This window comes from Labeo rohita, chromosome 13, assembly GCF_022985175.1.
Source record: "Labeo rohita strain BAU-BD-2019 chromosome 13, IGBB_LRoh.1.0, whole genome shotgun sequence".
NCBI classification, from domain to species: Eukaryota; Metazoa; Chordata; class Actinopteri; order Cypriniformes; family Cyprinidae; genus Labeo; species Labeo rohita.
Window position 1 is genome coordinate 17,961,946 of NC_066881.1, and position 13,710 is coordinate 17,975,655.

At 34.6% G+C, this 13,710-nt stretch overlaps 1 protein-coding gene across 6 annotated transcripts in view; it reads right to left on the reverse strand.

Moving 5' to 3' along the window:
• Positions 1-13,710, reverse strand: part of vcla (vinculin a) — a 57,131-nt gene that overhangs the window by 8,020 nt on the left and 35,401 nt on the right. For 5 of the 6 annotated variants that reach the window (XM_051125510.1, XM_051125511.1, XM_051125509.1 and 2 more), the window contains exons 9-18: positions 11,962-12,115; positions 10,952-11,127; positions 8,847-9,037; positions 6,561-6,760; positions 6,147-6,275; positions 4,473-4,622; positions 3,810-3,918; positions 3,428-3,730; positions 3,225-3,349; positions 2,824-3,009 (exon numbers count right to left, since the gene is read on the reverse strand). In XM_051125510.1, coding sequence (XP_050981467.1) covers positions 2,824-3,009; positions 3,225-3,349; positions 3,428-3,730; positions 3,810-3,918; positions 4,473-4,622; positions 6,147-6,275; positions 6,561-6,760; positions 8,847-9,037; positions 10,952-11,127; positions 11,962-12,115 — 1,723 coding nt within the window. Of the gene's footprint in view, positions 1-259; positions 1,419-2,823; positions 3,010-3,224; positions 3,350-3,427; positions 3,731-3,809; positions 3,919-4,472; positions 4,623-6,146; positions 6,276-6,560; positions 6,761-8,846; positions 9,038-10,951; positions 11,128-11,961; positions 12,116-13,710 lie in introns of those variants that run through there. The other variant, XM_051125514.1, reaches the window with a different exon arrangement.

Consider the following 13,710-nt stretch of genomic DNA (forward strand, 5'->3'; position numbering starts at 1 on the left):
TACGTCGAAAAACTCCAATCGTATTTTCTCCCTCAACTTCAAAAATCAGGATTGTTTGAAGCCGCATTTAAACTGCGTTTTGGAAGTTTAAAATCGGGGCACCATATCAGTCCATTATATGGAGAAAAATGCAGAAATGTTTTCCTCAAAAAACATAATTTCTTTACGACTGAAGAAAGAAAGACATGAACATCTTGGATGACAAGGGGATGACTACATTATATGTGAATCTCTGTTTTGGAAGTGGACTTCTCCTTTAATGACAGAATTTTCATTTTTAGGTCTCCCTTTAACGTAAAAATTCTCAGAAATGACTGCATATGAATAATTTTTTTAATTATTTTATAGGGATTTTTTTGTCTAGTTTTCATTTTACTTTATAATACTTTTCCAATCATTCAGTATTACTTTATTTTATAGCTGCCAAAAGAGTCAGTCATAAACCATATTTTCCATGTACACAAACATTCAAAAGCTTGGGGTAAGTGTTTTTTTTTTTTTAAGAAATTAACATTTTTATTAAACAAGGATACATTAAATTGATCAAAAATGACAGTAAAAGTTACAAATTATTTATATTTGAATTAAATGCTGTTCTTTTGAACTTTTTATTCATAAAGAATCCTAAAAAATGTTTTCACACTGTTTTCAACTGATTATTATAACGACATATTAAATGTTAATTTTTGCTAAATGATTTCTGAAGGATCATGTGACACTAAAGAATGGAATAATGCCTGCTGAAAATTCTGCTTTGCAATCAAATATAAATTACATTTTAAAATGACTTAAAATAGAAAACATTTATTTTAACTGGTAATAATATTTCACAATATTACTGTTTTTACTGTATTTAAACAAATAAATTCAGCCTTTGTGAGCATAAGAGACCTTTTTCAAAAACAAAAACTCTTACTGACCCCAAACATTTGAATGGTAGCGTATCTGTCTATTTATCTGCAATATCTCAGTTATTCCTATTTTTACGCAGTATTAAATTTAGTAAAGTGAATATTACCGTAACTGAACAAGCAATAAATGGGGCTGCGTGCAGATACAAACAGGAAAAGACCATGTTAACACATAAGAGAACAAATAGTTTTCACAAGGACCAAGACAGAGCCATGAATGGACGGTTGACCATTATAAAAGCAGAAGAAATAGCACAGAAACATCCACAAAAGGACAACGACACATCCAGTAAGTCAAACACACCCAGTGGGCTTTCACTGTGGTCACCTGATTTGAAGTATTATTGCTTACGTCACCTTCTAGCACCTACAAGAGCCTTTGTAATGAGCCTGTATCAGTTCCACGTTACTTCCGCATCCACTGAGGAAGATATTTCCCATTAGTAAAGTTAACTCAGGTAGTCCTGTCTGTCTGTGTTTCATAGCAGTTGCTCTTTTGGGGTAAAGCTGCGAAGAAAAATCATGTATTGCTCCATCACTATGGTAAAAAAAAGAGTCTACTTGTTAAAACGTTAGAGCATGCAAACATTTCTTTCATAGATGACAGTTTCCGTTCTTTTTTCACCCTGAAACTGGAATCGTCATGGAGATTTCCACATTTCAGGTTAAAGACAACAAAAACACTCACAGATTTCAACAGAGGCGACGATTCACAATCATAAAAAGCAGAGCAGTACACAAAGCGCATCTCAAAACATTTAAACACAAAGCATTGTTTTTTCATTGACTGTGTCATTTTCATCTTGACAGTCTTTGTGAGATTCACCATTTCCGTTTGAATTCTAATTGTTAAAATTATTTATTACAGTGTTTTATTTATAGTACGTTACTGTTCAAAAGTTTGGGGTCTGTACATTTTTTTTTGTTTAAAAATACAATAAAAACAATTATTGTTTTCTGGTTTTAGATATTTTAAAATGTCATTTATTATCGCAATTGCAAGTTTATAACTTATAACTCAAAATTGTGAGTTTATATCACAATTTTAAAAATAAAGGCAGAATTGTGAGTTTTATCGGGCAATTCTGAGAAAAAAGTCAGAATTGTGTTCTTAAATCTTGCAATTCTGACTATAACTCTCACTTGTGGAGGAAAAAAGTCAGAATTGTGAGTTTATAATTTTCTCATAATTGTGAGATATAAACTCGCAACTTTATTTCTCGCAATTGTGAGTTTATATTACACAATTCTGATTATTAACTCGCAATTGCAAGTTTATATCACACAATTCTAATAAAGGCAGAGTTGCAAGTTTATATCACAATTCTGAGAAAAAAAAACTGAATGAGAACTGTGAGTTTATATTATTCTTAGATTTGCGAGATAAAAACTGACAATTCTGACTTTTTTTCTCAGACTTGCAAGTTTATATTTATTTTTTTTTATATCTCGAAATTCTGACTTTATAACACACAATTGCGAGTTAAGCCAGAATTGTGAGATAAAAAGTCTGACAACATATCTTTTCCTTCTCAAAATTGGACTATAACTTCCGAGTTTATCTTACAATAAACAGTTAGAACTGCGAGATACATTACATTAATGGCGAATTGAACTTAACCATTTTTTTTATTAATATTTTGCTGCTTAATATATAGTTGGAAACCGTGATACTTTTTGTAGGATTCTTAGATGAATACAAAGTTCAGAAGAACAGAATTTACTGGAAATAAAAATGTTTGGTAATATTAAAAAAGTCTTTACTGTCACTGATGATCAATTTTAATGCATCCATGCTAAATAAAAGTATTAATTTCTTGAAAAAAAAAATCCCCAAACTCATGAACCATAATGTATTTCTAAAGAACTGCAAGGAACGATTTTGTGCCTAGAACACAACAGTTCCACTCACCTTGCTGGACCATTTACGGGCCTCGTCGTGTAGCTGCCTGGCCGCTACCATCATTGGCTCGCTCACCATCTCGCCAGCTTTCTGCTCAGGGAACTCCTCGTCTTTCTCCTCTGGGGGTGGAGGTCTCGGGGGAGGAACCTCTCCCTCTGGGAGAGGCGGTTTGGGAGGAGCCTGATCATCACTGACCTGATAGAATCATTTGCGTGAGGAAATGCTGAAAGAATTGTCCCTTTAAAGGAACACTCCACTTTTTTTGAAAACAGGCTCATTGTCCAACTCCCCTAGAGTTAAACAGTTGAGTTTTACCGTTTTCGAAACCATGAGCAAAAATGAGCCTATTTTCAAAAAAAGTGGAGTGTTCCTTTAAGACCTGTTCCTTTTAGAGCTGCAGCAGCACTTACATGCAGCTGATCAAGGTCTGGAGGTGGAGGTGGAAAGTCCGGCTCCTGAGGCTGGAAGGCTTCTCTGACTTTCCCAACAGCAGCCAAGATCCTGTAGCCAGAGTCCAGGAAGATCTTTTGTGAACCTAGGAGAAAAAGATTTCAGTCAGTAATAGGAAAAAACTGTTTTCTATAAACGTATCGAGAACTTTTACAAACAAGACCTGGATCTTGGATGTTCCCTGCCACGGCTTTGGCAGCCATAACCATGGGTGAGATTGTTCTACCAAGTTCGTCTGAAGCAGCTTTGACCAGTTCTCTGAATTTAGGATCCTCTGAGTTCTCCACTTCCCGTTTGGCCACCAGAAGGACCCGGTTAGCCCGCCGGGCAATGCTGGTGGCCCCTGCAACCAACATCTGGGGTTGAACATTAGCCATTGCCACCCGGCATTTATCAATGTCTTTCTTAATAGCCTCCTCCGAAGCATCCAAGAGGGATTTCGTGTCAATGGCTTCATCCACAAGACCTGGAATAGAGATTTTTAATACTGCAGTGAGTTTCAAAAGATTTGATGTGGTGTTTTATGTTACATGAGCTTTGCTTACTGGTCATTCTTTCAATGTTGTCAATCCATTGGTTCTTCATGGTCTCAAAGTGCTCGTATGCGGCCTGGTTGCCAGGGTTTTTCAGCAAAATTCGTGCAGCAGAAGTGACCTGCTCATGAGAACAGCCAAAAACAGATAAATGTGTCAAACAAATTAGATCACAACCAACTTCATAGTGTCCACTGTATAAGCCTTTATTGGTAAAATTCAAAGTCATGAACTGAGCATTTAAAATTCCCTTGATCTTTTGACATATAAGAGGTCATTGAACTATCAAAACATCCTGTAAGTTTCAGAAACCAAAACTTTCTCGTTAATCCAAAAACAGCTTATTTTAAATAATGTTTTAATCATTTGTTTTGACTTCAGTACTGTGACAACATAATATCCAGTTATTTTGGATTGTATTAAATGTTTTTATAATTTAACTCTCAGTACTTTCACATGGTCTTATTTTTAAGAAATGAGGTCTTGCTTAAGGGCATCATCATATTTGGTAGTCTCTCACATCAAAATGCTTGAATGCCCCTGGAGACTTGATACTATGGCTAATATCCATCTTTCAGTCCAAGCACGCCATTATGTGCCCTTAAAGTAGCACTGGCATACACACAGCATACACACATATATACACACACACATATATATGTATGAGCCACATACCTGAGGTGTTAGATCTCTGGCTGATTTCACAGCTGCCTGGATGCCTTCAACTGTGCTCTTATTGGCTGTTCCCACAGCAGCGGCCTTCTCCGCTGTAGCACCCAGTCTACCGGCATGATTCTCAAAGTTAGACGCCCTTTCTTCAAAGACCTAGAGGGGAAAACAAAAACGTTATTAATTATAATTAATTATTATTTTAGAATTAATCATTTAGTTTTATTGATATACTATTATAGTTTTTGTTAATATTTTGAATTAAAATATCATTTTTATTTTTTGTTTTCACCTTTCAATTTTTTTAGTAATTTTGTTGTTTTTGTCATTTTAATTAGTATTTATTAATCTATATAGTTTAGTTTTAGTTATTTGAGTACTTCAAGTTAAACTAAATAAAATTGAGAAAAATTCTCAATTTTTTAAAAAACATTTTATATTTTATTTTAGTTAAAACTCATTTTTTCAAGTAACAAAATAGTTTTTTATGGTTTTAGTTTTAGGTACACTACTAGTCAAAAGTTTTTGAACAGCAAGATTTTTTATATTTTTTAAAGAAGTCTCTTCTGCTCACCAAGCCTGCATTTATTTGAGCTAGAGTACAGAAAAAGAATCAAAATTTTAAAATATTTTTACTATTTAAAATAACTGTTTTTTATTTGAATATATTTTAAAATGTAATTTATTCCAGTGATCAAATCTACATTTTTAGCATCATTACTCCAGTCTTCAGCGCCACATGATCCTTCAGAAATCATTCTAATATGCTGAATTACTGTTCAAGAAACACTTATTATTATTATTATTATTATTATTAATATTATTATCAATATTTAAAACAGTTAAATACATTTTTTCAGGATTCTTTAGAAGGATCCAAAGATCAGCATTTATCTGAAATAAAAAGGCTTTTGTAACATTATTCACTATACCATTCAAAAGCTTGGAGTCAGTTTAATTTTTACTGTTTTTGTTTTTTTGGGAAAGAAATTATAGAACTTTTATTTAGCAAGGATGCTTTAAATTGATCAAAAGTGATTATAAAGATATTTATACTGTTACAAAAGATTTCTATTTCAGATAAATGCTGTTCTTCTGAACTTTTTATTCATCGAAGAAACCTGAAAAATTCTATTCAGAATAATAATAATAATAATAATAATAATAAAATGTTTTTTGAGCAGCGAATCAGAATATTAGAATGATTGAAGGATCTGAAGGATCATGTGACTTTCAAAAATCAAAGAAATAATTTAATTTTAAAATATATTTAAATAGATGTTAAATAGTAAAAATATTTCAAAATTTGACTGTGTTTGCTGTCCTTTGGATCAAATAAATGCAGTCTTGTTGAGCAGAAGAGACTTCTTTAAAATCATTACTGTTCAAAAACTTTTGACTGGTAGTGTAACTATAATAATTCTACAATAACTATAATAAATAATGACTATGAGTATGTTTGTATGCATTTCTGACCTAGTTATAAAATAATGACTTTGGGGATTCCTTCAAAATAAAAATAACCCTAGGAATAAAAGTGTTTATTTGCTTCTAAAAATGATGAAAGTCTTTTTACATTTAGGTTTAGGGCTTAGAATGCTTTGTGTGTATTAGCCTATTTGATATAAGACTGAAAAGCATGCTGCGCTCTGTTTAAATCAGGCTGTATACTCAGCGGACCTCCTCTCTGTTGGGGGCCTCAAGAGGCGCCGTTGCTGCCACTGCAAGGAGTTTAATTGGTGTGGTCGTATCACTAAAAACATCAGACACCTCCTGGGTCATTGCCTCCTGCATCTTCGCCTTCAAATCCTTGAAGGAAAAATATGATATGATGAGATTATTTAAGCGTACAGTCAAAAACATCATTTGATGAAAACAAAATATTTTCCAGCAGAGGGCGGCATTGGCTTATATATTACATTGAGCTAAAAGCCCTGGTGCTTTGTGTACTGCACTAGGACTCTAGAGCCAGCAGCTCTGACCTCTGCACTTCCCATTTGTGAAGATCTAAACATCTGATTATGGTTCACCCACACCTGCTGTGTGAGAAAGATACCGGGATCTTTTAATAGAAAGGGGGACACGATGCCTCACTTTAATTGCCTCCAGAAGATGAGCAGCCACAGCGCGCGCCTGAGGACTCTCTGCCTCTCCTCGCGCCGCAAGATCTGCCAACTGCATCATCAGCTGCTCCACTCGCTCACACTTTGCTAGCAGATCCTGTCTGTACGGTCCTGGTAGAGAGTTCGCCAGCCGGCGGCCTTCCGCTATCAGCCCCCGTATGGCAGCCTGGCCTATAGACAAAGACATAACAGGCTCCCGTTGAAATTAAAAGGTGACATATCATGAAAATCTTTCTTTCCCAGCTGTTACTCACAGACATATCCGACTGTTTTTGTAACTCCTGTGTTTTTAACATAAACTTGTAAACTGATATGGCTTTAAAACGCATGACTTTAACACGATAGACATGCTGATGTTTTTTGGTAGAATATCTGAGGTACAAGCTGTAAAGGAACAGCCCTATTCTGAAAAAGGGGGCAGGGAGCAGCAGCTCATTTGCATTTAAAGAAACATGCACCGAAACAGCCTGTTTCTGCTTCCACTCAAAATGGGCATTTAAAAAAGATATAATAAATGATCTGTGGGGTATTTTGTGCTGAAACTTCACAGACATATTTTGGGGACACCTGAGACTTATATTACATTTTGTAAAAAGGGGCATAATAGGTTTCCTTTAATGGTGAAATGTGTCATTTATAGCAGAAATAACACTCCTCTATTAAACCATATTTGGACAAACAGACAGTATATTCGGGGAAATTAACCAACAAATTGCATATAGATGATAAAAATGAAACATTTTACTTTTAAGAAGAAGCCACAATCATAGTAGAAACATTTTTTGTCTCAAGCTATCTCTGACAAATGATTGATAGTCATTCATTTACAGTCCATATGTCATCACCCAACCAGATGTGATGTATTTTAAGTAAAAGATGTGGTGAAAAAAACTAAAATGCACTAAAATATAAATTTTTAAACACTGTTTCTGTAAAATGAGTGGTTATAAATAATTGTCAGAAATAATTGTTTTAGAATTGCTACATAATTATGTTAATTAGCCCTAGACAACCCAGTCATTTGTTTTGTGTGGATATATTCATACATTCATACATTCATATATTACCAATATTACCAACGGCTAATAATTCAGGACTATTAAATTAGCACTACATTAGTATCTTTATTTGTTGGCTTAAAACATAACATTTATTTCACTTGATAGTATTAACATACCACTTAAATAGTATCCAATAGCATTCAGATTGATAGTATATTAAAAAATAATAAGCTATAGGTGCCTAGATAGTATACTTTTTCTGGTGAATTTTGAATTCAGATTTTTAAGCTTATTAAAGCGATAGTTTACACAAAAAATGAAAATTCTGTCATTAATTATTCAACCTTGTGTCGTTCCAAACTCGTAAGACCTTTGTTCATCTTCAGAACACAAATTAAGATATTTTTTATGAAATATGAGAGCTTTCTGACCCGTCAAAGACAGCAAGGGTACTACCACAGCCAAGGCACAAGGACATCATTAAAATATTAAAAACATCTTAATTTGTGCTCTGAAGATGAACAAAGTTCATGACAGAAGTAATTATGACAGTAATTAAATGACAGAATTAATGACAGTAATTCATTAATGACAGAATTTATGACAGATTTTAATTAATGAGAGTAATTAATGACAGAATTTTCATTTTTGGCTGAACTATCCCTTTAAGGTTAATTAACAATGAATCCTTAGCAAGATGACAAGGACGTGGTATCAAGATGCAATTTTATGACGTGATAGAATGTCCCAATACTGGTCTTGCTGTACACTCGAAAGTACGGATTTTCCCTATCACGAGCGAATTACAGATTTTAGTACATAGTGTAAGTACGTGAATTGGGACAAGCCTTAGTACTAAACTGTGCAGCTCTGGTCTAGAGTTACTCCAAGACTAAGTTAACCTGAAAGTAACATGACCTGCTGTGAATAGGACACGAAGCAGCTATTTATGGTTTGAAATATTTTAAGTATGAACATAAATACAACAGGGACAGAGGAAATAGCCATCTGTCACATCATATAAAGGTCCAGAGTCAAGTGCCCAGTTCCATACGAATGAATAAGTCATTCAATATGCCAGTGTTATCTCTTGGGGGGAAAAGTAACACCTTCAGATGACCAGTTGAGTATTTTACTACACTAATAACAGATAGATATAATAACAGTGTTTGATTCAATTCTGATTGTAAATGGATCACCACGCTGCTTTTTTGTCTCATTTAAGAGGTAATGTTTTACCTCATATTGTCACCCACCTACTCCATGATCGTCCACTCCAGGGTTGTTAATCCAGTGCAAGGCCTGCTCCATTTTGCCCTCTAGTGTAACAGCTGCCTTGGCAGGTCTCATGTTGGCCACAGCACGGTTAGTCTTTGCCTGCAAGTTCTGCAAAGCTGTGCCAATCTGTTTGGCAAGCGCTCTAGCCTCAGGAGTATCCCCTTTACCCCTGTTACACAAAAAAATAGACACACTTGTAATAAAATTACCATGAGGATGAGACAAAAATAAGTTAAAGAATCATTGAGACATTTCCTGTGATGGCAAATCTATACTTCTTATTGTTTTCTTATTATTTATGTTGAAAACTGTTTTGCTGCTTAATATTTTTGTAAAAACCATGATACATATTTTTCAACGATTCTTTGGTGAATTGAAAATTCAAAAGAACAGCATTTATTTAAAACAAAAACACTAGAATTGTCTTTACTGTCACTTTTGATTTATTTTAATGCATTTTTTTCTGAATAAAAGTATTATTTAAAAAAAAAATCATACTGGCCAAAAACTTATTTAAGATAATATTGTAATTGAATCCCTTGTTTGTCCTGAACAGTTAAACTGCCTTCTGTTCTTCAGAAAAAAATCTTTCAAGTCCCACAAACTCTTTGGTTTTCCAGAATTTTGTGTATTTGAACCCTTTCCAGCAATGACTGTATGATTTTAAGATCCATCTTTTCACACTGTGGACAACTGAGGGACTCATATGCAACTATTACAGAAGGTTCAAACACTCACTGATGCTTCAGAAAGAAACACAAGGCATTAGGACCCAGAGGGCGAAAACTTTTTGAATTTGAAGATCAGGGTAAATTGAACTTTTTTGACTTCTGGGAAAGGTTTAACTATCTTATAGCCTCTGAAGGACAGTACTAAATTAAAAAATCTGAATGAGCAACATCTAAATTAAAAAATCATCTCCATTCTGTTCAAAAGTTTTCACCCCCCGCCTTTTAATGCATTGGTTTTCCTTCTGAAGCATCAGTGAGTGTTTGAACCTTCTGTAATAGTTGCATATGAGTCACTCAGTGTGAAAAGATGGATCTCAAAATCATACAGTCATTGTTGGAAAGGGTTCAAATACACAAAAATGCTGGAAAAACCAAAGAATTTGTGGGACTTTCTGAGGGATTTTTCTGAAGAACAGCAGGCAGTTTAACTGTTCAGGACAAAGTGACTCATGAACAACTTTAATAAAATAATTAACATTTTTAATGATTCTGAAAGGGGGATGTAAATTTTGACCTCAACTGTATAATTAAAACATTCTTTCAAATTTATATTATTATGAAAGTTATTTCCGCCACTGAATAAAAAAGGTAATTGTGAATTTTTATCTAAGAATTGTGTGATACAAACTTGCAGTTCTGACCTTTTTCTCAGAATTGTGAGATATAAACTTACAATTGCAAGTTATAAAGACAGAATTGTGAGATATAAATTCACAATTCTGAGAAATAAAGTAGCAATTCTAAGAAATAAAGTCAGAATTGTGAGATAAAAACTCACAAATCTCACATTTTCCTCAGAATCGCTTTTATCTCGCAATTCTGATTTTATAACACGCAACTGCGAATTGTGAGATGTTAAATTTTTAACCCTTAAAATTAGACTTTATAACACAATTCTGACTTTATAACTCATGTTATTTGTTTATATCATACTATTCTGAAAAAAAAGTCAGAATGGTGATATTATATCTCACAATTCTGACTTTATAGCTCACAATTGCGATTACACAATTCTAAGAAAAAAGTCAGAACTGTGAGATAAAAAGTCACAATAACCTTTTTAAATTTTTTATTCAGTGGTGGAAAGGGGCTTCCATAGAAAACACTAAGAGTAATTTCAGGCACATTATCCTGGTTGCATAATCTGTCCTAACTGTGAACATGGTGCTGGTTTATCAAGTTCACATTTTCCATCATGTGCTGATCAAAGTCACAACATTATCTATACATGACAGGCTGGCATGAATGATATCAAGCTGAAAACCATCTGTCCTTTGAAAGTGGAAAGAACACTTTGAACGTTCCTGTAATTTAAAGGACTCCAACCGTATGTACTGTAGGTCTATAATTACATTTTACGAAGTTCAACCAGTCTCGCAGTAAGTCCTGCAACCTCACTGATGGAGCGCAGAATGTCGTCTCTCTCTTTAGGGTCTTCACACAGGTCAGCGATGCGCTTGGCCTCCACCAGAAGAGCACGGATGTTTTCTTCCCCCTCCGGACCACCGTTAGGATCGGCCAGCCAGCTCTGTACAAAAACAACCATTCACACAAGAAGTTGTACTACTGTCGTAATCCTTCTATACCTAAATGTAGCAGTATCTTCAAAAGTAATCTCAGAACACTCTCAGACTCTTCTGTTCCCTTATTATCAGAACAAACTCACTAGACTGACACTTGTCAACATTTCCTGAATTTGAAAGATAGTTTATAGTCATATTGTCATTCAGCACAAGGAACCACTGTTATATAATACACTTTGCTGTTGTCTGTCACCGCATAGATGGCACAATGTAAAAAGATTCTTTCTGTTTTTCTGTTATCCACCCTTTAAACACCCAATACATCTCCACTAAATAACATCAGTCCAGACAGACGCTACTTAAATGAGGACACGTCTGTAATTATGACTACCCATTTTAAGTACCCACAGATCCTCTGGGATGCATATACAATCTCTTCAAATCTGTAAATACAACAAAGTGAACAATATAATAAAATCTTAACAATAAACTAGACTAAAAACAGAACTCTTAGGGAAAACAATTTACATATCTTTTGTTGCTGACGTCAATGGCCATTCATTGACTCAAACCTCAGAATTTGGTGGAAATGACTGTGTCTGTGACTCCAAGCTGAAAATTTTCCAATTCAGTGTAATGTTTAATCATTTTAAATATTTTAGAGCCTGTACTTGTATTAATTATAACAAAGATAATACCCATAATAATAATAATAATATTACTAATTGGGTATACATTTTGGTACTTTGCTGCCTTGTCGATTGAGTCTTGAAGGTAAAACCAACTGAGCACCACTTTAGACACACTAATCCACTAACAAAACATGCTCCAAGACTGACCTGAGCTGTGTCGATTCTCTTGGCGATGGCCTGTTTGGCATTGGTCAGAGCCTCCAGCTTCCGAGCAGCGTTCTCCACTTTCCCCACCAGAATATCCAAACCCTGGCCAACCTGCTGAGCTTTCTGCATACCCATAGGGGTAGCACCCTGACCTCTGAAGAAACAACACATGATATAATATAATATAATATAATTAATATAATATAGATTAGCAATATCACAAGCAGCAGTGCGATATAGCTGCTATATCAGCCGTAGGTGTGCCAATATACAGGCATATTGCCCGGCTACGAGTAGGATATTGCATTTATACAACAGTTTGATGGCACGAGTGTGTAAATACGTAAGAAACAACAATGGAGTGTCTTTAAAATCCCTTTTTTTTTTGCAGAACTACTCCCTTCCACCACGGATTCAAATTTCAGATTTTAACAGCTGTTTAACAGCTGAGCCTAGGCCTCTGTTACTAATTCGAAAACATCACTTTATAACTAGTAACGAAACTTATTGTATTACTGTATTAAAAGCTCACTGTATTATGTAGAGTATTATGAGCGAGAGATGGACTGAGCTCAGTCTCATATTCACAGTAAAACATTAGTCTGGATGTCCCCTGAGGAAAGCGATATCTTTGTCGTACTATCCTTTCATCTGTTAAGGGTGATTTCCAATGATAGCGCTGTTCAGTGCATTCGTTAATATAATTTCCTTGTTTACAACCCTGTTTCAGTCTCTTTTAATATAAAAGTCTTTACTGCTGACTCACTCATAAAAAGAGTGTCTTGATGCCATCTAATGACGGAACAGTGTAACTAAAATCACCATCACGAACACACACTGTTTCCCAATACGAAATACTATTATTAAATACTACTATTATTTATATAAAATATTATTTATTGAATAACCATATTTAGTAAACAACAACAGCCAGCATAAAAGTTGCAAGGAAATTCAGCTAAAAGTACAAAAGCAGCACTCTATATAGCTATACAGCAATGAAGTTACATAAAATATAACGTGATGAGATTTTTCCCTCAGCCAAAACTATATCTGCTTAATGAGACCAAGACTGCCCATTAGATTTACACAAAATGAATTATATCTCATGTTTAACCACTATAGAGACATCAGAGCCAGCGGCAAATTCCAGAAGATCTGGTCGAGGTAAGGCTGCTCTCAGTGGGTTCATGAGCACTGAATGGCTGCTGACGCCCTGGAGCTCACATCTCCGAAAACTTTGAAGCAAATTTTCAAATAAACATTTTCTATATTAACTAAGTGTAAACAAGTACATTCTTGCCTAAAAACAATTAAAACTACATTCCATGCTAAAAAAAACAGCATTATTTATACAATTATGGTGGATTTGGATGTCTGTGTGAGAAATACCCCAAGCGGAGTGATACAAACGGTGAAATGGTTGGAGTTCTGTTATCACTACAATATCGCACTCCTCTCTGCCAATCAGATTTGAGGACCAGAAAAAACTGTTGTATAATAATATAATATTATGTAATATACATATATAATAATGATAGATTTATTTACATAATCACAAGATCAACAGTAGAAGAGAACAACTCTCTCTGACTACCCGTTAACATTGATTAAACATGGAAATTTAACATGAAAAGTATCTGAACTGCGTGTGAAGGTCAGTGTAAAGAGCCCCCGTGTGTGAGAGTGATCAGTGGGCCGGGGCAGCCGCTGATTATCCGGCCCTTCAGCCTTTAATCTGCTTTCCTT